At 42.3% G+C, this 27,654-nt stretch overlaps 1 protein-coding gene across 1 annotated transcript in view; it reads right to left on the minus strand.

Annotated features, from left to right (window-relative positions):
* CNTNAP2 (contactin associated protein 2) overlaps positions 1 to 27,654 on the minus strand; it is a 1,428,051-nt gene that overhangs the window by 193,706 nt on the left and 1,206,691 nt on the right. Inside the window, exon 18 of the mRNA XM_060157549.1 lies at positions 13,283 to 13,519. Coding sequence (XP_060013532.1) covers positions 13,283 to 13,519 — 237 coding nt within the window. The remainder of the gene's footprint in view (positions 1 to 13,282; positions 13,520 to 27,654) is intronic.

Below are 27,654 nucleotides of genomic sequence, written 5' to 3' on the forward strand. Positions count from 1 at the left end.
GGTCTTGTGCAAATATTTGAATTACATTTGGCTTAAGCATGAGAAATACCTGGACTCATTAACCTGAACTGAAGTTTCATCCTTAATAAGGGGGCAGAGAGACTGTGAATCACTTGGGACAAGGGGAAAATTTTAAATGAGGCTTCTAGAATCTAGCAGTCACTTTTTATTTTTTGAAAGTGTATATTCAAGGAACCAGTATTATTTTCTAAAGACCTCAGTAATAACCCCAAGAGACTGCTTCTGAATCCATTCTTACTTAAGCTCAAGTGTATCTGCTGCTTTAATGGTGCTCCAGGTCAAACGATTCATGACAATTCCATGATACAGACAGAGATTTAATCATGGTCATGGCATGCAAGTGTCGGACTGACTATGAATGCAGCCCTGCAGGCCATGGAATAGGAAAACTCTAATGTTTAAAGTCTTGCTGAATGTTTAATCTTTGAGCTCTAGATAATACATGTCACTGCTGTCCAGACGTGGGCAAGTACTAATGTAAATAGGTGGGATGTCCAGCTTTCTTCTGCAGGTAGGGCAACACTACCCATGTGGACGGAGAAGTTCTGTGCAGGGTTTCCTGGTGGCTTTTGAAAGGCAATATATTATACTTTTCAGTCCTCTCTCTAAAGAGACCCTCAAATGCAGGACCTTTGACTTAGTGATTAATAACCTTCAAAATCATTTGCATTTTCATAACATTAACGTTTTTCAAAGTACTTTCACCTACATCAGTTCATTTCATCCTCACGGTCCTGTGAATAATACATTTTATATAATTAAGGCAATTTATAAAGAAACTGAATGCCAAGAGAGTCTCTTGCTCAATTTTGTTTTCAATAATGTTGAAATTGGAATTCAAGGTATTTTTTGCTCCACTGTTCTAAATGATATTAGCTTTCTCTCTTCAACTGAGAAAACTCAAAAAAGGACCGATTCCTTTTTTTAAAAACCAAAATTAGTTTAGAATGATATTGGCTGCATTGCTGGTCATAGGGGTATGGTTGAAAAGAACAGAAGATTTGAAAGAATATTTTTGTGCCTGCAAGGGTGGCAGAGAGAATGCTTCACGTAGGGGCTTGAAGTGGGGACCTTTCTTTAAGCTACACTTGACCCAACTCCTTGGGGAGTAACACAGGAAGTAATATTGGCCCCCGGAGTGGTAAATGGTAAATTTGTAGAAGTCTAAAGGAAGCAAGTTTGCATTGGTTAAGTCTGAACTTTAGAACAGAATATTAAAATTGAATTTGGTCATGTTAAAGTTAATAAAGAGTTCTTAGAAGACCTCTTTTAACAAAAAAAGCAGGGATATACTGTTATTTACATGTCAATTAACTGATCTGTCTTTGAAGTGGTATCTTTAAGGGGGTATCTTTAAAGTAGAAATACAAAGAGAGGGTACCATTAAGCACATATAAAACTCTTGGGAAGTAGGGACGAGGGAAAAATCTGGGAAGATGATAATAAAATTTTGGAAAATTGAATAAAATCCCCTATTCTTTTTTTTTAAAAATAAATTTATTTATTTATTTTTGGCTGCGTTTGGTTTTCGTTGCTGCGCGCAGGCTTTCTCTTGTTGCGGCGAGCGGAGGCTACTCTTCGTTGTGGTGCACGGGCTTCTCACTGCGGTGGCTTCTCTTGTTGCGGAGTACGGGCTCTAGGTGCACAGGCTTCAGTAGCTGTGGCACGAGGGCTCAGTAGTTGTGGCTCGTGGGCTCTAGAGCGCAGGCTCAGTAGTTGTGGCGCACGGGCATAGTTGCTCCGCAGCATGTAGGATCTTCCCAGACCAGGGCTCAAACCCGTGTCCTCTGCATTTGCAGGTGGATTCCCAACCACTGCACCACCAGGGAAGTCCCACCCCTATCCTTATTTAGAGAGCAGTTTTAGGTTTACAGCAAAATTGAGAGAAAGATACAGAGATTTCCATATACTCTCTGTCCCCACACATGCATAGCCTTCTCCACTGTCAACATCCCACATTAGATTGGTATAGTTGCTACAGTCACACTGTTGATTTGTCAAAGGTGCTGACACATCATAATCATCCAAAGTCTACAGTTCACATTACAGTTCACTCTTGGTGTTGTACATTCAATGGGTAAAGGCATAATATGAACCCATCATAATAGTATCTATCACACAGAGTAGTTTCACTGTCCTAAAAATCCCCTGTGCTCTGCCTACTTATTCCTCCTCCTCTCTTCCACCCAACCCCTGGAAACCACTGATGGTTTCAATGTTTCTACAGTTTTGCCTTTTCCAAAATATCATATATTTGGAATCATTCAGTTTCATATTGACTTCTTTCACTTAGTAATATTCATTGATGTCTCCTCCATGTCTTTTCATGGTTTGATAGCTCATTTCTTTTTAATTCTGAATGGATGTACAACAGTTCATTATTCATTCACCTACTGAAGGACATCTTGGTTGCTCCCAAGTTTTGACAATTATGAATAATGCTTCAATACACATCTGTGTGCAGGTTTTCATGTGGACATAAGTTTTCAACTCCTTTGGGTAAATACCAAGGAGCATGATTGCTGGAACATACGGTAAGAATATGTTTAGTTTTGTAAGAAACTGCCCGAATCTCTTCCAGAGTGACTGCACCATTTTGTATTCCCTCCAGCAATGAATGAGGGTTCCTCTTGCTCTACATCCTTGTTAGCATTTGGTGTTGTCAGTATTCCAGATTTTGGCCATTCTAATAGGTGTGTGGTGGTGTCTCACTATTGTTTTAATTTGGATTTCCCTGATGATAGATGATGTGGAGCATATTTCACATGCTTATTTGCCATCTGTATAACTCTGGTAAAGTGCCTGTTAAGGCCTCTGGCCCACTTAAACATTTCCCTATTTTTTTCAGATGAGAAGCAAAGCTTCACAAAATATCATTGATTGGTGGGGAACAAGTTGAAGAAGAGCTAAACTGATCTAATCCTAAACTGTTTTGTTTGCTGTTAGTTTTCCAAAGCAATCTATTTTTGTAATATTAAAAGCAAATAAGTATTTCTTGTAAATATCAATTACATTATTTCAAGAATAAACGCTTTTAAAAAAAATTGGGATGTTTTAAAATTTTGTCTTTTGGTTTTAATGACATACCTTTAAGTGGTTTTTATTTTTGTTATACTTGAAGTTCATAGGGCTTCTTGAATCTTTAAGCTTGAGATTCATTCCTGACAAATGTTTTTTAAAGAAAAAAAGGGAGAGGTCACTGGGGGAGAGGTCCCCCAGTGAAACGCCTCCCCCCAGAATTCAGTGCAACCCAGCACTATCTACCCTACTACCCTTGGATGGGACTTTAAGAGCAGCTCTGGCATCGGCACCCTCACAGTGGGCTGGTTCCGTATCCAGGTATCACTCAGCACTTTCTGTCTCGCTTTCCTTTGTACTGCAGTTGGGTCTACAGCCTCCACTTCATTCCAAGCCTCGTCTCATTTATCTTGGTCTCCTCACTGTCAATCCACTGCTTCCCACATAGTAGGCTTTCAGTAAGTGTTCTGTATTTCACTATACTTGTGTCCAGTGCATATAAGGAAATTAAATTTTTATTAGTGATCAAGCCACTTGATCTTACTTCATTCATTCAGTACATAGATATGTTAGATTTTACTGCCAATGATTCAATTTCACTGAGAGTCTTTGCCTTATGGAACTTGAGTAGTTCAGAAGCCACCTTGTATTTAGTGAACTCATCACTTGGAAGATCAGCTAGAGAATATTGGTCAGGCTGAGTTAAACACTGCTCTGTATCATGTGCTCAGACCTCATGAGAACATGGAGATAACACATTTAAAATGCCAAGCTGGGGCTTCCATGGTGGCGCAGTGGTTGAGAATCTGCCTGCCAATGCAGGGGACACAGGTTCGAGCCCTGGTCTGGGAGGATCCCACATGCCACGGAGCAACTGGGCCCGTGAGCCACAATTACTGAGCCTGCGCATCTGGAGCCTGTGCTCCACAACAAGAGAGGCCGCGATAGTGAGAGGCCCGCGCACCGCGATTAAGAGTGGCCCCTGTTTGAGACAACTAGAGAAAGCCCTCGCACAGAAACGAAGACCCAACACAGCCATAAATAAATAAAAAATAAATTTAAAATGCCAAGCTGGGACTTCCCTGGTGGCGCAGTGGTTAAGAATCCACCTGCCAACGCAGGTGACACAGGTTCGAGCCGTGGTGCAGGAAGATCCCACATGCCGCAGAGCAACTAAGCCCATGCGCCACAACTACTGAGCCCATGTGCCACAACTGCTGAAGCCCGCGCACCTAGAGCCCGTGCTCCACAACAAGAGAAGCCACCGCAATGAGAAACCTGCGCACCGCAATGAAGAGTAGCCCCCGCTCGCTGCAACTAAAGCCTGTATGCAGCAACGAAGACCCAACGCAGCCAAAAATAAAAAAATAAAAATAAAAATTCTTAAAAAATAATAAAATAAAACGCCAAGCTTAGGGATGGCTCAGAGAGAGCAGTTGGCCCTAATCATTTCCGCTGCCTTAGGGTTTGATCTTCACTAGAGAAAAAAAGTAAAATACACATTTATCTAAATCAACCACTACTACAGTCAATTGCAATTGATGGAGGTAAAAATATGTGAATGAGTTCAGAGTCAGGGCAAACATAAGATGGGCAGATCAAAACCCCCCAGGCTTGATCATTTAAGAAAGTGAATTTCCTCTAGCCAGGAGATGCCTAGAATGAGCCCACTTGCTAAGGCCACAGCTGCCCGCTGGCAATGATAATCATCTGAGAAGGTTGTGGGGAGGAGAAGTTGCGCATCAGAGGCAGGTCTTCATCTCCCGTAGGAGTGATGAAGTACTCTAGGGCAATGTGAATCTTGGTGAATGGACATGCTTCTAAGGGGAGCCTAAAACGTGAGTAATTTAAAAGCAAAACCCTCATATAAAATAGATAACTAATAAGGACCTACTGTATAGCACAGGGGACTCTACTCAATACTCTGTAATGACCTATATGGGGAAAGAATCTAAAAAAGAGTGTATATATGTATATGCATAACTGATTCACTTTGCTGTGCACCTGAAACTAACACAACGTTGTAAATCAACTCTACTCCAATAAAAATTTTTTAAAAGGCAAAACCCTCCAGAAAATTTATTAGATTGATTATTTTCAGGTTCATGAAAGAAAAGAAATGGATAGAGCTTCAGCTGAAATCATGACTAATCGGTAGGAAATGATAGTGTATTATTTTTATAAACTTCATATTATTTAGAGTTCTCATTATTGCTGAAGAATGAAGAATAAAAACATTCAACAAAACACACAGGAAAATAAAAATGGTTGCAGCCAAAAAGGTCCAAAACCTGGTAGGTATTAGAAATTGGCACAAACTTGAAAAAATGTTATTTATCCTAAACCCAAAGCAAAGTCCAAAACTGTGTCCTTTATTTTGTTTAGTGTTTTAGAAAGGGCTTGCTTCTACCACTGATTTTTAAATCCCTTTTTCCAGGAAAGCTAATTAACCAGGTTTTTCTTTATACCTGGGACCCCAAAGAAAACCCCAGGCCAGGGGGAATGTTATTTACCACCATGAAATTCTGCAATAAAGTCACCTAAACTTGGCCATCTCTGCAGCTTTGACCTTTTGGAATCAAGCCAAAAGTAATTTCTTTCATCCATGAGAATTTATGGACCTTTGTCCACAAATATTTTCTTTTCTTTTTTCTTTTGTTTTTTTAAAGGTTTTAATGAGATTATCTTATGTTTCTATGATATTTTTAAGTTGTATCCTAAGGTCTGAAGATTTAAGAAAAGTATTAATTGAGGAGTATTTTCCCTTCCTGAATAGCATTGTAAGAGGAAGAGGAAAAAGAATTCAATTCTTTTTCCTGTAGGCATTCATCCAAATCTATAAAAGCTCCTGTTCCAATTGGAAATGAAAAAGAAGCCAGTAAAAAACATCTCTTCCTGCTGGTGTGAAACTCTCCTGCAAGCTGGGATCAAGACGGGGTAGGTCGACCTGAGGAAAAATGGCTGTTGTTGCCATTAACTAGTTTCATATAAGGATGAGATCCTAAGATGCAGAACTCCAAGAGTTCTCTTCTCTCTCCCCCACTTGTTTTACAATATTTTAAATTAATTAATTTTCCCTAAAAGGCTTCAAACCCACTCTACAAGGGTAGCCCATGGGTTTCCTCTGCTCCCCGTGCAGTGCCTGGAGCCATGGAGAAGCAGAGTTTGTAACTATCCAAAGTGCATTGGGCAAACCCACCTCTCCCAACTCGCCATGAAACATCCCTCTAGGAGGCAAGAGCGGAGGTCCCCTCTCCCTTACGGGTTGAACTTGGACTTGAGTCTAGGTCTCCTTTCAGCGAAACAGAATCCTGAACTCTTTCAGTGCTTTCCTGTCTCCTGATGGGCTTTGTATTAGGAAGGGATGCAGCAGTTGCTAAGGTGACCCAAGTTGTCTCTTAACAGGGATGGATCCCTTGCATCAGGAATTGCACTTGTGGGCAGGACCCCTGGGATGCAGAGACTGTTGTCTCCCTCTCCATCTTCAGAATATCTGCATATTCCTCAGTCCATCAGGGTTTAGGTTCTGGAGATGACCTTTTCAGCTTCAGAATAATATGACTGTGACCACAATAGGCAGAGTGGACATTTTATGATGCTGTCATTGCTCCTGAAGTAGCAGAGAAGCAATCTAGAACGCAGAGGTAACTGAAACGATGCCGGTTAGGCATCTGGCATTTAAAGCTTTTATGGAAGGGTTAAAGCATGACATGATTTAAAGTAAAAACAAAAATACAAACAAACAAAAAGAGAAAGAGTGCTGAGACTGAAAAGTGACACCTGCTGCCTGACTGACGGGTGCCAGGTTCTCCATTTGGAAATGCGCTCATACGATTCCGTGTGGTCCTCCCAGTGAAATTAAGAAGGAGGATTACGTGTTTGTGAAGACCAGGCCAAGTGGAGTTAAACCATTTGCTCAAGGTTACACGACCTGCAAGTGAGGAAGCTGGATTCAAACCCATGTCTAATTACATCACCAATTTTCTATGTAGGGACTTGAGTTAGCAATAAAGAGTTTCTTCTGTATAAATAATTTAGGTCATAAAATGTTGGTCAATGTCATGACCCTTGCAGGAAGAGGAGGAGACTTAGCTGGACCACAGTGAGGGTGGTGTGCACTTGTGTGACTATAAGTGACGGTAACACTGCACCTATTCACCATCCTCCATCACTCGTAGTCACTGCAGTCCTGTGACCTTGGTCCTTCTAATTTTGGACTTTATCTGAATGACAAACAAATAGTGTTTGAGAAGAAAAGACAACTCCTTAAACTCAGGAAACGGTTTCTGAGTATTTATGGATATGGGCTTTTCAGCTGCAGTCTGGGTTTGGCAGACGAACATGAAAATTTTTATGAAAAAAAAGAGCAGAGAAGTGAATTAGGAGATATTTTTGTGCCTCTTGATGATAAGTTCTTGCTAAACTTGGCTCAGTGAAGGAATCCTAATGAAGAACTGTTCCTGGCAGCCTACGTGACAGCTCATTCACATCTCCTGCTTCTGAGTGTACTAGATTGTCCTAGTCTTGTAGATATAAACCACTGAAATGTTTTGAAAATTTCAGCATAGTCACACTAAACTCTACTTTCAAGGCTCCCAGGCATATTAGGTGTTCACTGAGTGTTAAAGAGATAAATGAATAAATGATTACAGTTTACACCTAAATGTGGGGAGAGAGGGAGAGAGACAGAGAGAGAGAGACAGAGAGGGAGAGACAGAGGCTCTGTTCAGATCTTGTATTCTATTTTTTCTTATGATAAATTCTGCATCCAAGAATGTGCTGATTTTTTTTTACTGAATCACAATAACTAAAAAGCTTTAAGACTGGGGGTTCTGTTTTTCGTTTTATGTGAACCTACATGAAGGACCAGGCCTTGGTGAGAAGCAGTAACACACAATGGTGGTGAAGAACAGGAGCTTTGAGTCACTGCCTGCGTATAAACCCCAGTCCTGCTACTTACTGGTATGTGAACCTCAGGCAAGCGACTAATACCCACTTGTGTCTAAATTCCCTTCTCTGTCAGATGGGGAAAATAATAATAGCACCTACACAGGGTTGTCATGAGTATCAGGTAATGTTAACGTAATTAAAGACCTTGGCACACTGCCTGGAACATAGCAAGTTCTCAACAAATGACAGCTGTTACCATTGTTAAATGCAGGAATTAAGCATCTCAGATTTTTATATGCACTTGTATTGATTTCCTAGGGGTGCCGTAATAAAGAACCACAACCTGGGTGGCCTAAAACAACAGATTTATTCTCTCACAGTTACGGAGGCCGTAAGTAAAAGAAATCAAGGTGTTATCTGGGCCACACCCCTTCTGAAGGCTCCAGGGGAGGATCTTCCCTTGCCTCTTGCAGCTTCTGATGACCCCGGTGTTCCCTGGTTTGCGGCAGCGTCTCTCCAGTCTCTGGCTCCATCTCCACAGGGTCTTCTCTGTGCAGCTGCGTGTCTTTCTGTGTCCTCTCCTCCTCTTGTAAGGACACTCCCATTGGATTTAGGGCCCGCCCTAATCCAGTACGACCTCACCTTCATTACATCTATAAAGAGCCTATTTCCAAACAAGGTTACGTTCTGAGGTTCCGGGTGGACATGCACTTGGGGGAGAGGGACACTTATTCAATCTGTGATTGTATTCAGCTACAAACATTTAACACAGAAATTGCTGTTGCTGCTATAGGCCTGTTACTTTCCCTCTTGCTTGAAAATAGAAGATAAAGTTTGCTTCTAATCATGTTGCTTATTTCTGGTTAGAAATAAAAATGAGGTTGATAGTCATAAATGTGTTTTGAGGCTTGACTATCTGAGAAGGAATAAGTCTATTAGAGAAGACAACCTTTGGCATGTCCAGGCAACTATCCATTTGGTCCCCAGTGGGGATCCCCGCTAATCCTGGGGATGACAGACCCACAGCTGAGCCTTCCATGTAGGCTGGGGTTTGCTCTGCTCCCAGAGGAGTCCACAGCCTCAGCCAATGGGCTGTGAAGGAACGGTGCCACGGGATGGAGCTGTGTCCACTGAGCTTAAGTGGTTGCTGGTGGGTGGACATTCTGAGAAGAGGGGATACTGCATGGCTATCTGTAGAGATGAGGTGACTGGCTATGTGGTCCAAATTACAGAGTTTCCAGGAGGCCCTCATGCTCTCTCCAAAACCTGAATCTTTCCCCAGTTAGCATTCCTATTTAATAGCTCTTCCCTGGGAGAGCTAACAGCGATGATCACATCTTTAGAGGTGCATTTGAAAAAGGGCTCTGGGAGTTTTTTGTTTATTTGTTTGTTTGTTTTAACATCTTTAGTGGGGTATAATTGCTTTACAATGGTGTGTTAGTTTCTGCTTTATAACAAAGTGAATCAGTTATACATATACATATGTCCCCATATCTCTTCCCTCTTGCGTCTCCCTCCCTCCAACCCTCCCTATCCCACCCCTCCAGGCGGTCACAAAGCACCGAGCTGATCTCCCTGTGCTATGCGGCTGCTTCCCACTAGCTATCTACCTTACGTTTGGTAGTGTATATATGTCCATGCCACTCTCTCGCTTTGTCACAGCTCACCCCTCCCCCTCCCCATATCCTCAAGTCCGTTCTCTAGTAGGTCTGTGTCTTTATTCCTGTCTTACCCCTAGGTTCCTCATGACATTTTTTTTTCTTAAATTCCATATATATGTGTTAGTCTTTCTAACGGTATTTGTCTTTCTCTTTCTGACTTACTTCACTCCGTATGACAGACTCTAGGTCCATCCACCTCATTACAGATAGCTCAATTTCGTTTCTTTTTATGGCTGAGTAATATTCCATTGTATATATGTGCCACATCTTCTTTACCCGTTCATCCGATGATGGACACTTAGGTTGCTTCCATCTCCGGGCTATTGTAAATAGAGCTGCAATGAACATTTTGGTACATGACTCTTTTTGAATTATGGTTTTCTCAGGGTATATGCCCAGTAGTGGGATTGCTGGGTCCTATGGTAGTTCTAGTTGTAGTTTTTTAAGGAACCTTGTGGGAGTTTTTTGGTACGAGATCAGAGAAGGGCAGAAAGGAGTGCCTCCTGTCTCTGCTTGCCTGGTGGGTGACAGTGACCATCAATGCGTCACTACAGAGCAAAAGAGCATGATCAGGAGGCACCGCTGGAACCCTCCTTTGTCCTCCTGAGCTTCATGAAGCGGCAGCATGGGGCAATTAGATTTACAGATGCAACCCTATATGCTTCTCTCTGAATCAAAAGCAAGCGAAAGTGGTCTATGTCGGTCCCATGCCGGTCCTGGCGTGAGTGCCTCACCTGGCTGAGCGTGACACAAGTGTTTTTATTTTCACACAACTTGGCCCCAGCAAGGCAAACCTTCCTCCAGGGCCCATCTGAAGGTTGATCGCTTTGAAGGCTTGTGAAAAACTGGGCTTTGTTAAATGTACTAAGAGAGAGATTTTTCAAAGGTAATTTAATTATATGCAGTCTTCACCTGAGATGCTACTCCATTCCAGATAGTGTGATTACACGGTATAATGATTTCTGGTTAATAACTAGATATTTTCTAACCAGAGACAGTCAGGTGCGTCTTGAATGCATGGGGTAAGAACTCAGTCACTTAGTACTTAGTTCTTCTCTAAAAGAGGCAAAAATGAGGAAAAAAAGAGGTGATTCATCATTGTGTAAAGATTAGAAAACACAGCAAAAAGATAAGAAAATAAATGCTGGTGTTTTCATCCCCCACCCAGAATAATGACAGTTAATATTTTGAGGTGTTTCCTTTTTTTTTAAATAAATTTATTTAGTTTTGGCTGCGTTGGGTCTTCATTGCTGCGCGCAGGCTAACTCTAGTTGCAGCGAGCGGGGGCTACCCTTTGTTGCGGTGTGCGGGCTTCTCATTGCGGTGGCTTCTCTTGTTGCACAGCACAGGCTCTAGGTGTGCGGACTTCAGTAGTTGTGGCACACGGGCTCAGTAGTTGTGGCGCACAGGCTTAGTTGCTCCCCAGCATGTGGGAAGTTCCTGGACCAGGGCTTGAACCCGTGTCTCCTGCATTGGCAGGCGGATTCTTAACCACTGTGCCACCAGGGAAGCCCCTGATGTGTTTTCTTACAGTTTGCTTTCCTCGTGTGTGTGTGTCTGATTTTGTACAGACATATAATCAGGCTGTGTGTAGTATGTATGTTGGGACCTGTTTCACTGAGTCAGCAAAATATTGTGAACAGTTTTCCATATTCACAAGCACAGAACTATTCTAGCCAAAGAAGGCCTGCAAAGGACTTTCAGGAGCTCACGCTTTGGCAGGTGGCTGTGGCCGCGCTTTCTAGAGGCTGAGTTCTTTGGCTGTAGCCTCCCTGGAGGTGTGGTCATAGGAGCTGCTGTTCTGGGAGGTGAGACCCCGACCGGAGGGAGCACCCGGCTGCAGGCCTCAGAGGGAAGACCCCATCCGGGAACGAGCTTGCCTTAGTTCAGATGAAGCTTTCCTGGATTCCTCTCAACCAGCACCACCTCCATCCTCCCCAAGTCAAGAGGATACTTGTCTTGACTTAGAAGGATGCCCACAAATACTTTCCAACTATGACATGCAGTTTTTAATTTTAATTTTTTGGGGTAAAGCCACTAATTGAATCAAATGTAAACTCATCCTGCTAAACAGATATTCAGAGAATATTTAGGGATCTTCTGTGTAAACAGTTTGAAATAATGTCAGTGGAAACTCACGAGCTTCCTTTGACCTTATCTTGAACATTGGCAAAGCTGAAGGGTACATACCCTTGCCTTTCAATTCATGAATATTGCCCCAGAGGTTGTGTATGAGCCACGGTGCTTAACCTAACTCTCCAAAAATAAGGGGCTCATGATTTTCTTTAAATTGGCACTTATGCAGTGGAATCTCTCAGGCATTAGTGCTTACTTGATTGCATTCAGACACCACTTTGGCAAGGGAATGACTGCACTAAATTAGCATCAAGCACAATGAATGGTAATTGCAAGACTGTCATTTCTACAAGTGCAAAATTAATGTGTTCTGCAAACCCATTGCACTGTGTGCCACGGGAAAATCATGGAGCCGTGCTGTTCCAAGCGGAAGAACGCACTGCAACAGCGGCGGCAACGTGCTGCGGATTATTCAGCAAAGGTGTTCCTCTCCACCTTTGTTGTTGTCTCACGCTCATTCTTCAAGCCCTGCCTGACCTAATTTCTATGCTCATGTTATTGCACCGCCAGACAGTAGCCTGGATGTACAGAGAATGTTATGGAACAATTCCTCCTTCTGTGTGGCACCTTGTGTGAATAATGCCAGCCTAAACAACCCTCCAAGTATTCATGAGAGTATGAATAGGCTACTTACGTAAAGCTTCTTATAAAGAGATGCACCAGCCATTTATAGAGAACTTTACCCAAATGCTATACATTCATTAGAAAGAGAAGAGTGATTTACGCGCATTTCAATTGTAGCTTAAGAAGACTGCCAGCCCTGCCTCTCCCCATCTCTCCCGTTTACAGGTGGGACAGGAAGCCACAAGCCAGTCGAATGGATTTCTTCCGGTCATGCAAGATCACAGGGTCTACCCCGAATGACAACAAGCATAGGCACCAGGCGCTTGGAGTCAGCTGACTGGCTCTGCAGAATTTATTAGGGATTAATCATTCAAAACTGAAATAATGCAGTAATAACAGACCTATTAGATGTGGCATCTCAGTATTCCTGCGGTTTAGTGGAGGCTGAGAACCTCCCATAGAGGCGTCCTATAGAAGAGGGATACTAAAGATAATGACAATAACTGGCCAGAGGGCTTTCTTGTGAGTCCAGCTTGAATCCAATCTCTTAGCAGCTGGGGGAGGGGGTGGGCATTAAGACCACTGGGCGGCACAGGTAGATTCACTGCAGTGATCTACAGGTCCAAGATAATGTGCTGACCCTCTGACTGCCCTGAGTGGGAGGGTCAGGCCCGAGTCCTCTTTCAGTGGCCGCTTACTTTGTCACTCACCATTAAGGCATGATACGGTTATTTGACTTGTAATGTTCCAGGCAGTGAAAAGTTTGCTGGAATTTGGGGGAAACTCTGCACCACACTCAAAGATTCTCTCATCTTAATGAACAACAAAGATTAGGGAGTGGTTTAGGAGACTTCCTACCTAAGGTGGGAGAAGAATTCCAAATACCTTACCCTCAGAATGAAGTATGCCTGGGTACAGCTGAAAAACCATTCAATAGATGATTTGGACTTCAAAGATGTCTAAAAATGGCTTTGGAAACTGGCTTGACTTACCTTTGTTGCAAAATGTTCCATCGTAGGCTGTGTTGGAGCAATCGCAGGAATACCCGTGGTATTTCTCTATGCATTTGCCTCCATTCTCACAGTTTGCCCCGTAGCTGGTGCAGTGGCCCGAGCACCCGGATTTGAACCCGGATGTGACCTTTGCTCTTTCTTCCAGGTCCAGTGTCACCCCATTCATCCTCAGGGAGCGGATGCAGCCCAGAAAGCCCTGCTGGCCCCCGGCACCACCTGGGAAGACAGAAGGCATGGAGCTCAGATAGAATAACCTCTGCTGTGGCTTCTGTTTCATTCATCATTCCTCGGACCACTGTGGTGGGAGACGAGACTGCCAAGCGCAGGGGACATGCTCACTGTCAAGTTGGTCCTGCCTAATAGAAGAGCTTGCAGCTTTCTTCCCTTAGGCTATAATGCTGATTAAAAGAGACTGTCTTCTGCGAAGCAATACATTTGCTACAGTACTAAAATGTTTGGAGACACACACAGATTACGTAAACTGTTTTGGAAGTTTAATCTGGTTTCCTATAGAAAAGAAGTGTACAGAACTCTCTAAGTTCTTTGGTTTTTAATCTCATGGCATTCAGTTCCATAGCATTATCTATTGGAAGAGATATAAAAAGGCAGAGGGACATGAATATATTAGCATAGTTAACAAGTCAATTAGCCAGACGAAGTAGATCCATTTGGAATGTAATTGTAAGTCCTGGTTCTTGTCTCAAGAAATGCTTTGCTTTGAAATTCATGTTAAGGGTTCCCAGGGCTTCTTGTCTGGGGTGGTTGGAAATTGGAATTGAGAATTTTACACGTAAGTCAGCTACACCACATTTATTACCAGGTCAGTTCAGATTTTATTGCTTTTGTCTAAATGCCATTGCAAGACACATAACACACAAAACAAATTCACTGTAATTTTCTCAGTACGTTATGGAGTTAGAGGTTCATGAGCATGAAAATATTAAAATATTCCTAATAAATTTCATAGAACGGGTCACTGGAGAATTATATCACAGGTGGATTGTATCTATAATAACCTTAGCTATGATTTTTTTAAGCAGCTGGTACGAAAGGAGGAACTCAAGTTTATAAATATGCCTGTATTTTAGACTAACAGCTTTTCTAGAAATTAAATAAAATGATAGTAGTTAAAATTATTCAAAGAAATCTGATGGGGATTTAGAAAAAAGATATTGTTAATAAAGTGAAAGTTACTGTTTATTGAGGGGTATGTAGTAGGTACTCCACTAAGCATCTTACATATGATATTCACCTGATTCTCACAACAACCTGGCGAGGTAGGCATTGTTACCTTAACCCCATTGTACAGATAAGGAAACTGAGGCTTAGAGAAATTAAGTCGTGTACTCAAGGCCTCATAGCTCCGAAGTGCCAAAGCGGTGTCAGATCTGTCTTATTCTCGAGCCTGTGGTCTTAAACTCTGTTCTGTGTTGATCGTCTAATGCAGAAGAACTTCAGGGTCTGGGGCGCCACAGAGGTGCATGTTTCTGATGTGAAGATCTGAATGTCTTTAAAAATGGCATGGTCAATAGGACTGGCAGACTCTGGGCGAGGCTGCACACTGGAGGTTGATTCTGATCACTTTCTCCAGTGTCTTGAGAAGAAGTGTGCCATCTAGCGACTCATCAGACAGGGCTGGTGGATCAAAGGCTTTAGCTGCAGAGACGGATTAGCCTTTGCTTATGCCTGTGAATCCTCAGCCGTGAAACAGCAAATGACTTGCACTATTATCTTTATGAACCCAAGCCTTGTGGTTCTCTCATTGGGCAGTGCATAGATTTGAGTGATGATCCTCCAGGGATTGTTATTTTTTAATAAAATGTTTAAATAGAAGAGGATTAATTGAAGGGATCCCAATGCCCCTTTTGATTAATGGTATGGGAGAGTAGACTGCAAAAGAAATGATTAGAAACAACCACTTTGAAGGATTTCCCATTTTGCAATCTGCTCACCAGCACCGCTGCACCTCTGGGCCAAGGGGAATTTGGCCCTTTGCTGTGATCTGGAAGAATTTCAATCCAGTAGTCACTCTTTGTGTGTCGAAATTTCAATTCGGCGTCTATCGTTTTAGCAGCTATGGCTTTTATTCCTGCAATAAGGCTTTCCAAAGGGCCTTTTCGTTCAATAAATGCCTAGCCATTTAAATTTTCATCACTAGTCAATTAAGACAATTATATCCTATCAAAATATGCTGACATTTTTAAATCGTTGTTTTTAGATGTGTGCCTCTCCTTTCCCCTGGTTGCAAATGTAATAGTTTTTCATTGTGGAAACCATAAACACACTGATAAGCAAAATGAAAAAGAGAATCTGTAATGCTACTCAGATAGAACGACTTTCACTTTTAGCAAATAGCCTTTTCTACTTTTATCTATGAACATACATATGTATAAAAAGTAAAAAAAAAGCGGGGTATATGCATTGTTTTGAAATTTGCTTTTTTCACTTAATATATCATAAAACATTTTTCCCAGCAATAAATATTCAACTAGAACATCTTGCTTAACATCTGCATAGCAGCCCACCCTGTGATGCACTGTAACTTACTTTGTCATTCCACTACCATTGGACTTTTTAAAGTTTTTAAATTTAATTTTACTTTTTTACTAAGTAAATTAAAAAAATTTTTATTTAACATCTTTATTGCAGTATAATTGCTTTACAATGTTGTGTTAGTTTCTGCTGTATAACAAAGTGAATCAGCTATATGTATACATATATCCCCATAGCCCTTCCCTCTTGCGTCTCCCTCCCACCCTCCCTATCCGATACCACTGGACTTTGAAACTTATTCCAATTCCCATTTTATATGATACTATAATAAATATCCTTGTAAAAACCTTGACATACTTGTCCAGTTTTTCCTTAGAATTAATTCTTAGAAGTGTAATTGCTAGGTACAAGGGCATAAACATTTTAAAGTCCTTTGCAATATAATTTCCTCTCAGAAGACTTTATCAATTTGTATCTCAGCAATAGGGTACAAGATTCCTGCCTTCTCCACACCAATTCTAATACTAGGCAAGACACTTTTGAATTTATAGGCTAGAGGGGGAAAAAAAAAAAGAGTTCATTCTTTTAATTTGCGTTGCTTCGAATACTGTGGGTTGAATAATTTTTATGTTTTCCTCACTCTTAGTTTTTGTTTCTTCATGACCTTTGCTTTTTTGGGAGAAATAGAATATATATTTCTTACTGATTGGTAGCAATATTTGGGCCTTTAATTTTTTGTTATAAATTCAGCAACTAGATCCTTCCAGTTTGTGTTTGTTAACTGGTATGTAATGTTTATGTAGTCACATGCATCTACCTTATTTTTATGATTTCTGTCTTTGATATTAGGCTTATAAATACCTTCTCTAATCCAAAATAATATAATTATTCAACTATATTTTCTTCTAGAACTTTTATGATTTTACCTCGTTTAACATTTCATTCTTTAATCTATCTGGAATGTATTTTAATTTGGAAATAATTGACATTTAAGGGTGTCAGCAATGGTTGAGAGTCTGAGGAGATTTTTTTAAAAAGACTCTTTAAGTAAATGTTAATAATGACCAAAAAAATGGAGATTTAGAAAGCATCAATTGGCAGAGAAAGTACATCTAGGTTAGGTCATATTTTAATTACATTATTTAGGTAAACATTTAGATATATGTATATATGCTTCATTATGTACCTACACAGGTTTCATTCAGGAAGGGGATTTAGGGGCAGGTGTTTCTGTCTCCCTGCCTCTCTGATTCTTTCTGGTCTTGTTCTTTCTGAGCTTCTACACCTGCCAGTCTTTCTTCCTGCCTTTGTGTTTGTATATCTTTCCCTATCAGGACTATTGACTGTTTTTGTTAGTTCTGTGGCTTTCATCAAATCGTTGCATCTTTCTCAGCATCAGTTTTTCTTACACATAAAAGGAGGCTGAACTAGAAGTCTCTGGTCCTTCCAGCTCTAAATTACTCTGGTCCATGATGTACAATCTCTCCCTCTGGGCTTATGTGTCCCCCTCTCTCCATTTCAGCAAATTACTGTCAATTTCTGCTAAATTTCTTCTTGCTTCCTTTTTCCTCTTTGCACTGCTGCCTGACCATTTTTTTCCTCCTCCTTCCCTTAACTGAACATAACGTATGACTACAGTCTAATTTATATTTGTTGCCTTCATTAAATAAACTTTTATACTCCTTCTTCTTAATTTACAAAGAAGGTAAGTGGAATGCCATTTGTCTCTGTATAAAGGAAAACTAAATAACTTACACTCTTTTTTAAACATGGTCCCTGATTTATTAAATGGGTCAGTGAGCTGGAAAGTACTTTTACTGATCTAGTCAATATGAAGAAAAATCTTTTGTCCTGAAAATGGCCATTATATATTATGCAAAGGATGTTAATGTACTAGAACCAGTGATAATTATTTGAGTTCAAGTTATGTGCTCTATAGAAATCTTTCCTGGTGACAAATGTCATAAGTTTAAATTGTAGGTCTGCGAGCAAAAAGGCTACTTAACCTTTGTTAATTAGAAAATCAACACATTGTCACTGGAGAGAGTCCCCTGCCATGCAAGAGCCTCACACACATTAGTTAGACCTGTGATAATTACCCAAGGTGAGACGTGGGTTTAATTTGTAAATCATTTTTCATGTGAAATGCTATTCAAGTATTGCAATTAGAGATTAATTATGAAAATGTTGTAACTATCCATAATGAATAATACAACCATCAAAAGCACAGAAGATTGGGGCAAAATAATCAGGTATTAAATTAAACAAACAGGGCGGAAATAACGATCAGGAGGAATTCTAAAAAGCACTGTCCTCAAACTAGGAGCTTAACTGTTTTCTAAGGAGCTAATTTGGGCTCCAGGGCACCTGTGCCCAGAGAGACCAGCCATTCATTCGCCATAGAGAGGAATCGCACCAAAGCTCCCACACAAGGAATCTAATTTATCCATTCAATAAGTATTTATTTCACAGCAACTATAAGCTAGCCTTGTCTAGATGTTTAGAAGGCACTAGGAAGCAAAACACACAAAAGCCTTTGCGCTTGCAGAGCTTATCTTCTTGCCGAGGGAGAGGGAAATTTAACAATAAACTCAATAAGTAAGTTAAGTATATCGCCTGTTAGAAGTCAGTCTGGGTTAAGTGGGAGTGGGGTGGGGGAGATTCCCATTTTATATAGAGCCCTTAAGACAGACCCCACTGAGAAACTGATAGAAAGAGTATCCGGGTGCACAGCCCTGGGAAGACAAAGAGGTAAGGGAGGCACTGCCCTGCAGGTGAGGGCAGGGGGTGAGACGGGGAGCTGCTCTGAGATGCTAAGAGAAGCAAAGGCGCCAGGTCACGTGTGTAAGGCACCGGGAAAGGCGTTCCTAAGAAGGTGGAGGAGACATACTTCTCGCTCTCAGGTTAATACAAATGTAATCACACATAGCCACACTGTGGTTCAAGGTAAAATCTGACGTAGGAGAGGCGGGAAACAGAGGTGTGGAGAGCAGGAACTGTGGTCACAAAACGCGACTTTTGGGTGTTGGCTCTGCTGCTCACTGCTTGATCTTCCCAGCTCCTCTTTGGGCCTCAGTCTCATGTATGAAACTGGCATAAAAATATGCACCTTGCAGGGTCATATTCATAACAAGTGACAATAGCCCCCTCTGTACTAATGCTCAGTTAATGGGAGCCGTTTATTATTATTACCATTATTCAGTATAACAAAATTCTACAGAAGCACAGAGTTGGAAATTAAATATGGCTAAGATGAGTATACACGAATCTGATACCAGAGGTATCATGAGTGTTATGAAATGCACTGTGTCACCCCAAAGTTCATGTGTTGAAGCAATCCCCAATGTGACTATATTTGGAGATAGTACCTTTACAGAGGTACTTAAGATTAAATGAGGTCACAGGGGTGGGTCCCTAATATGAGCGTGTCCTTTGAAAGGAGAGGAAGAGATGCCAGGGACGCAAGCACACAGAAAAACAGCCGTGTGAGAAGGCACAGGTCCGTAAGCTGAGGAGAGAGGCCTCGGGAGAAACCAACCCTGCCAGCACCTTGATCTTGGTCTTCCAGCCACTGGAATTGTAAGCATTAGATCTTTGTTGTTTAAACTACCCAGTCTGTGGTATTTTGTCAGGGCAGCTTGAGCAGACTAATACAGTGAGTAAAGGGTTAACTTCAAGCTTGGGCTGGTCCAGGCCTGCCTGAGAGAATGACCTTGGAGTCCTCCTTCTAACTGCACTGCTTCCTTGGCAGGTTCAGGATCGCGATGGCCGTTTTCCTTCGCTTGTCTGCCGTGGGGGACCGCACCTGGATTGCGAGAGCGGCAAGCTGGCATACAGCGCTCCACACATGACTGGCTGGCACAAAAGACTGACAGGAAATACAGCTGTGGTTTCTGTGTCCAGGTGACCCGCCTAGACCCCGTCTCTTCTCCATGGCAGTCAGACCTGGCCCGTGTAGGTCAGGGGGCCAAAGCAGCGACGTGCTTGGACAGGCTGGGCCCCCATCGGCAGCTTGGCCGATGCTGCACCCACTGTGTCTCCTGTTTTACATGTTACCATTGTCTCTTAGGTCTTTACTGTCAACCTGAACATGGAAAAAACCCAGTAGTGTCAGTACAGGTGTGTAAAGTAAAAACCCAGTTACCCGGTTAAGCTGAGGACCTCAGAATGGCCCAGATTCTTTAGTAGTGGAGAGAGTTCAAGGATGTGGCTTACATTACTCAGTGCAGAGCAGCGTGACTGACAAGTATTGACCAGGGATGCCTCTGTCAGCTGGATATTGGAGGGCATATATGAAAAAGTTTATCCATACTCAGAGAGTGGGGCTTTGGAGGATTGTTTTTTCAGATAATGCTCATGAGTTCTCATTCATAACATCATTCAATAGGATGGATTTTTTTCAAGTTCATTATCACTGCATGAATTTCTTATATCCTCTGAGTAGAGGACATGCAGAATATGTGGATCCAAAGTATTTAAAGTAGAAGAAAACTTCAAAATAGAGATGGAGAAAATAACTGGGTTTCTGATAGCAGAAAGCACTCATATGTGTCTGAATGTGAATTGCTCCGTGATGGGGATGGTGCTGGGAGGTCTCAGTTCATTCCAGAGGTTACGGTGGGAGGGTAAGCATGCTACAATATTAGCTATTTCAAAAGCTAATATTAACTGAATGCTAGCTGTTCCAGGTACTGTTTCAAAATTTACATTTTTAACTCTCAGAGAGAAATATTATTATCACCCTCATTTTACAGATAAGGAAACTGAGACCAAGAGAGTTGACTCGCCCAGTGTTACACGGGTCGTAAGAGGCCATAATTCACCCCCCAGGCTTTCTGGCTGTTAAGCCTGCACTCTTGCCATGCCGGAGCTGCCTCCTGACTTTTGGGCTTGCATCGTAGGAGCCTCTTCTCTGACTCTGCTGTGCTGAGGTACGGAACATGCTGACAGAATGATTACCATCTGAGAGGAATCATTCACCACTTGGCACAGTGCCGTCCCAAGATGGCTGAAGCTGAAGGGGAATGCCATGCTTACAGTTGCGTCAGGAACGTGGACATATGGACACCCAAACTGGTCTCTAGGCCGCAAACAGGAGACGCTTCTTTGATGCTGTCCTTGAAGTTGTATTTTTTCTTGGTGCAAAAGCTTAATACTGCATCTCTAAAACCAGAGCAGTGATGAGCCTTGGCCCCTAGATGGTGGGAGGTTGGTTATCTCCCCACACTTGGTCTGACAGCGCTATTTCAGAGGACGGCCACTCTGCAATGGGTCGTACGGTTCCAAGTCCCTCACAGAAGTGGCGGCTGACAGAGAGCACAGTGGTAAACCTCCAGATCCCAGCCAGGTCCAAGTTTTAAATTATTAATCGTTACTTCGGGAAACTTCAATGCAAAGCCGCATTTCAAATACATCAGCTTACAATGCTGCCTAAATATTTCTCTTACAAATACTTGTATGTTACTGCTCGTACGATGCATCCTGCCGGAGAGTTCTGCTCATCTTTGGAGCAAAATTAGCATCTGCTTTCTGCTGACTTTAACATATCCCATGTTCTTTCTCTTTCTCTCTCTCTCTCTCTCTCTCTCTCTCACACACACACACACACACACACACACACACACACACACACACGCACAAACACTCATGCACATACATGCATGCACAGACCAGGAACCTGACCAGGTTGATCCACCTGTCCCTGTCCCTGTCCCTGCCTCTCTGTCTTTATTATTTGCCTTTAAAAGCCTTTATTTTTTAAACAACTGTATCCACTCCCTTTTCATCCACAGCCAGGAATCAGAGCTGTGACCTCGCTCTCTTATTCTCAGACTCGGAACAAGCGTTTAAAGATTTCAGTCCCGGGTCAAGGCCAGATCTATGGGTCTGGGAGGGATCAGCGCAGCTCTGCTCACCAACCTCCCAGGCGGCAGGAGCTTCCCAAGACAGGGGGGTGGAAGAAAAAGAGGTGAGCGTTGGGATGGAGAGGGAGGGGAGCCAGAGGCCGAGGACACAACCGTGGGAGGTGCTGAGGTCAGGGTTGCAAGGAGGGCTTGCTTACGAGTGTTAAATGATACCGGAGGCCAAGCAAAAGGAGAAAACGGGAAAAGCCTGCTCGATTTGGTTATTTTTGAGACAGCCCTGTCAACGTGGTAATGAGATGCTTCTTAGCGAGGGAACGGGTAGTGAGAGTACGGATTCAGGAGGTGAAGATCCAGCACTGGTTTAAGAAGCAGCCACAGCAGATGGGGAGAGAGGGAGGCCTTCTGAAGCACGCAGCACACGTATTACTGCTGTAAAACAAATTTGGTATTTTAAGTGTTTTGATAAATGTATTGGTTTCTTTTGTAATTCTGTATCTTTTATTCATAGAAAACATTACTCTGAGAAGAGAGACATAGACTTTATCAAACTGGCCCCCAAAAGGTTAGAACTGCTGCATTATAATGAAGTTAAGCAATATTAAAGGAAAAGAAGGACATGTTCAGGAGTAAGAGTGTAACTTACATCTAACGTCTCAGCAGGAACACTGCCTGTAAAAGACAATGGACTAATGTCCTCACAGTGTTGATTAAAATAGGGAACCAGTAAAGGTATTCGCAGGCATGTGAGGTCTAGGAAGGACTCGCCTACGAAGTTTTAGAAAAAATTGCTCTTGAGTAAAAACGAAAATAAATCCAAGAGTAGATAAGATGTGGGAAAGAAGAGTAAGTGAAAAGAAAAACAGCAAATATTAATGTTTTCTCATAAGCAGTTAAAATAAGTATATTCATAAGATTCTGCAGCTAAAACCACAGATGATGTCAACACGGCAAGTAGTGAGGTGGGGAAGGAGGTCAGAGGGTTCTTGGTCTCTTATTCAGGAGAACAGAGATATCCATTTGTTTTTGTGGATGACAGAGAAAAAAGCATAAGTATGAGTCTTAAGAAGTTAGGCATAGCTGCCAGAGGAATGCAAGTAGAATGTAAAACTTTTAAATCAGTAGAATAATATTCAGTTTAACCAACGGAAAGTAGGCTGAAGGGTGGGTGAGCAAACAGAGAACAAAGTAAATTGGAGATGCAGGGTAAGATGGCAGAAGACATACCCTGATATGACAGTAGTCACAACAAATGAATAAAAAGACAGAGATTCTCAAATTAAATTTTTAAAAGATTCAGCATTATACTATCTAAGACACACATTTAAATAAAAGGATTCCAACACCTGCATAAAAACACCAGGCGAATATTAACAAGAACGGCATAGTAGTTTTAAGAGCAGAAATAAAATTGTGTGATGAAAAACATCAGAAGGAATAAAGATGGAAATTACATACTTGTATAAGGAACAATAAATCAAGAAGATTATGAACACATCTAACTAACAAAATAGCCTCAGAGAATACAAAGCTACCAGTGACAGAACTATTGACAGAAATAGATAATCAACCAGTAAAGTTTGAGGTTTACACTCAGAATCTGATCAGACAAACAGTACTTAGAGAAATTAAGTATGCACATACCCTATGACTCAGTAGAAATTAAGTATGCATATATTCTATGACTCCTGCACACACACAGACACATGTGAGTGCACATGAGAAAACCTCACACAGGTAATAGGGGGATAGGCACAAATATATTTGACGAATAGTCATCTGTGGTAGCAAAGAGTTTGGGGAAACTTAGGTATGCATCACTAGGGGATGGAATAAATAAAGCATGGATATACCCATAATGGAACACTATACACATGGTATTCACAGAGCTACACAAATACATCTTAAAACATAAGGGGCTTCCCTGATTGTCGCAGTGGTTGAGAGTCCGCCTGCCAATGCAGGGGACACGGGTTTGTGCCCCGGTCCGGGAAGATCCCACATGCCGCGGAGTGGCTGGGCCCGTGAGCCACGGCCACTGAGCCTGCGCGTCCGGAGCCTGTGGTCCGCAATGGGACAGGCCACAGCAGTGAGAGGCCCGTGTACCGCAAAAAAAAAAAACACAAAAAAAAACCCATAAGGCTGGGGGCTTCCCTGGTGGCGCAGTGGTTGAGAATCTGCCTGCCAATGCAGAGGACACGGGTTCGATCCCTGGTCCAGGAAGATCCCACATGCCGCAGAGCAACTAAGCCCATGTGCCACAACTACTAAGCCTGTGCTCTAGAGCCCGTGAGCCACAACTACTGAGCCCGTGTGCCACAACTACTGAAGCCCGCGCGCCTAGGGCCGTGCTCCGCAACAAGAGAAGCCACCGCAATGAGAAGCCTCTGCACTGCAACGAAGAGTAGACCCCGCTCGCTGCAACTAGAGGAAGCCCGCGCACAGCAAGAAGATCCAACACAGCCAAAATAAATAAATAAAATAAATGAATTAAAAAAAACAACAAAAGACTGAATGAAAGAGAAAGAAACAGAATGAGATTTGTAGTACAATACCACTTACATAAATAATGACACTGGAAAGGCAATACTATGAATCTTCCATAACATGCACATATTTTGAATATGTAGAGGGTGGGGCTAGAAGGTTATACATAAAACACAGTTGAGTGGGTGCCAGTGATGGGGAGAGAGCAGAATTGGGAATGGTGAAAAAGATGTGAAATAATAGAGTGAAATTAAAACGAACGGGGAACACTGCCAGTTTGTGACAACAGGACGACGATATGAAGAGTGTGAGTCCCACAGCATCCCACACCAGCGGACCTTGAGAACGATGCAGATGAAAGAAAAGAGGATAAAACGCAGCATTTGGCAGGAAACAACTCTGTTTAAGCCAGTAACAGTGGATGGCTTTCCTCTCACTTTCTTAGTGTATCACAGGAGGGACTGCGGGGCTGTGAGTACTGGTTCCTTCCTCAATATTGTGTCACTGATACTAATTTTATTACAATCTTTTTCTGTGTGACAGTTGCCATTTATTATCATGAAGCTTAGTCCAGTCCTTACTGAAAGAATAAAAAGTCCATATGAGAAATTATTTGATGTCTTTCTTTTTTTTTTGCGGTACGCGGGCCTCTCACTGCTGTGGCCTCTCCCGTTGCGGAGCACAGGCTCCGGACGCGCAGGCTCAGCGGCCATGGCTCACGGGCCCAGCCGCTCCGCGGCATGTGGGATCTTCCCGGACCAAGGCACGAACCCTCGTCCCCTGCATCAGCAGGTGGACTCTCAACCACTGCGCCACCAGGGAAACCCTGATAAGTCTATTTTTGAAACTATTTTTCCATACTGGTTTCAAAATTGGTGGCTTTACATTAAAATGTCTTCTCTGAATTGGCCCACACCAACTGTCATGAGAAAACTGGAATAAAAGACCTCAGAATCCCTGAAGCTTTTATTCTTGTGGCACATGAGCTGTTCTTCCACAGAAGGTGAACAATACGTTTGGCTCTTTTCTTAGGTTCAAAATCTGTCTCTCAGTGGTAAAGCATTTGACTGCATATCTCTCTGTAAGTTTCTAAACATGTAATCTCTGCGTTAGAAAATAAGCTCAGCACCTATGGAAATAGGTAGTGAACAGACTACCTTTCGGAGGTTCAAAGGAAGTTAAAAGTACATTGTTAGTTTGATTATGTTGCGAGTGTATGTAAGAAAGGTAAAAATTGTGTCTATCATAACTTACTTCATATGTTAAAACTCTAATTGTAAAATAGACAGCTGGGATTGCAAAAGTTAATTCGTTCTGACCTCTAAAAGGTAAAGGGCAGGAAAGCATACGGTGACACTTAGTGGAGAAGGACCATCCTTCACCTGTGAGGTTGGCAAGGAAGGGATAGTTCTACTGAGAAGAGAGTGGATGCCTCATATGTGGTTTCACGGCAGAGCCTCGTGAAAGGCGGTCGTGTTAAGAAAAGAATAAATGTGCTAGCGATCCTTGAGGTGAACAGCTGTGAGGGAGTAGCATTCCATGGAGAAGCTTCTGTATTTTACTTGCATTTTTGCTTTGTAGATAGTTTACTGATGACATCTAGTGATTTTTTAAGACTAGATTTCATCTAGCACATCTTTTTACTTGATTATTTTATGGCAGTGGTTCCTAATTATGACCCTATCTCTGTTTAGGAGAGAACCAGGAGACCAGTTACAAGGGTCGGGCCAGAAACTCTTTGCATTAGGGTCCCAGCTAGCATCTCAGCCACTGCCAAACAGGCAAGACCTCAGTTTGAGAGAGGGAGACTGAAAACTATATTTAGGGCCTAGAATGATCTGAGATGCTATGTTTCATCATATGAATTTCTCTGCGGCTCTCTTTTTAGGCTTCAGTCATGCTTGATTTCAGTCTTGGTATCTAATGAAAAAAATGTTTCCAAAGATGGTAATATGACTGTTAACTCAGAGAAGTAACAGGAAGATAATTCACTTATTCATTCATCCTATTGCTCACTCAGCAAATCCACTGGGCAACCACTGCAGCGATATTCTAAATCTCTCCTGTCGTGTAGCTTACCTTCTAGGGGAAGGGCACAAAGATAAATGAAAATATCAGAAGTTCTAAGGAGAATGTATAAATGACTGGCTACCTTAGACTGAGTGGTCAGCGAAGGCCTCTCTGAGGAGGTACAGAGCTGAGAGTGAATGAGAGGAGCCAACCTTTAAGACATGGGAGCATCCCAGGTGTCCACCAACAGATGAATGGATACAGAAGATGTGGTACATGTACATACAATGGAATATTACTCAGGCATAAAAAAGAATGAAATCCTGCCATTTGCAATAATGCGGATGCACTAGTGAGTATTATGCTTAGTGAAATAAGTCAGAGAAAGACCAAATACTGTATGTTATCACGTATATGTGGAATCTAAAAAATAAAACAAATGAATGCATATAACAATACAGAAACAGACTCACAGATACAGAGAGCAAACCAGTAGTTACCAGCAGGGAGAGGGCAAGAGGGGAGGGGCAAGACAGGGGTAGGGGATTGAAAGACACAAACTACTATATGTATAAAATACATAAGCAACAAGGATATATTGTACAGCACAGGGAAATATTACCATTATTTTGTAATAACTTTAAATGGAGTATAATTTATAAAAATATTGAATCACTACACTATACACTTGAAACTAATGTAATATTGTAAATCAACTATACCTCAATTAAAGAAAAGTAGGAGCCAATTTTGTTGATGGCTGGGGAGGAGTTTCAGGTAGAGGGAACAGCCAGTGTAAATGCTCTAAAGCAGGAACAGGCTTGGTGTGTTCAAGAAACATACCAAGATTGGAGACCAGCCAGGAGACCAGTTACAACAGTCCAATCAGGAAACAACCATGGCTTCGACTAGAGTGGGACCCGTGGCAGGAGACAGCAGTGGGTGCGTTTGGGGCGCAGCCGGAGGCAGTCACAGGACTCACTAATGATGGGCAGTGATGAGGGAAAGAGGAAATCAAGGCTAACGCCAGAGTTTGGGTTCAAGCAGAAATGGGTGCACGATGATGTCATTTTCTGAGACGGGAAGGCTGGCAGAAGAGCAGGCTTGGGGCAGGCAGCAGGAGCTCTCCTTGCCATGCTTACTCTGAGATGCCCATCAGACAGCCACGTGGATACGCCAAGTAGACAGCTGTGTACGTGGATGCAGAGTTTCCGGAAAAGCGAGGCCTGGAGATTTTGATTTCAGAGTCACTGGTGCATAAACAGTATAGGGAGCCGTTGGACTGGATGAGATCACCCAGGGAAACGCATGGCTGGAGAAGAGGGGAAGGCTCTGTGTCTGATGCTCCAACATTTAGTGGTCACGGAGAGGAAGAGAACTCACAGGAGAGACTCCAGTCATGGCCAGTGAGGTGAGGGAAAGCGGGCAAGCACACGCCATGGAATCCAAGAGAAGAGAGTGTTTCAAGAAGGAGGGCACGTGGGCTGCTGCTGAGAGCAC

This window comes from Lagenorhynchus albirostris, chromosome 8 (assembly GCF_949774975.1).
Source record: "Lagenorhynchus albirostris chromosome 8, mLagAlb1.1, whole genome shotgun sequence".
Taxonomy (NCBI): Eukaryota; Metazoa; Chordata; class Mammalia; order Artiodactyla; family Delphinidae; genus Lagenorhynchus; species Lagenorhynchus albirostris.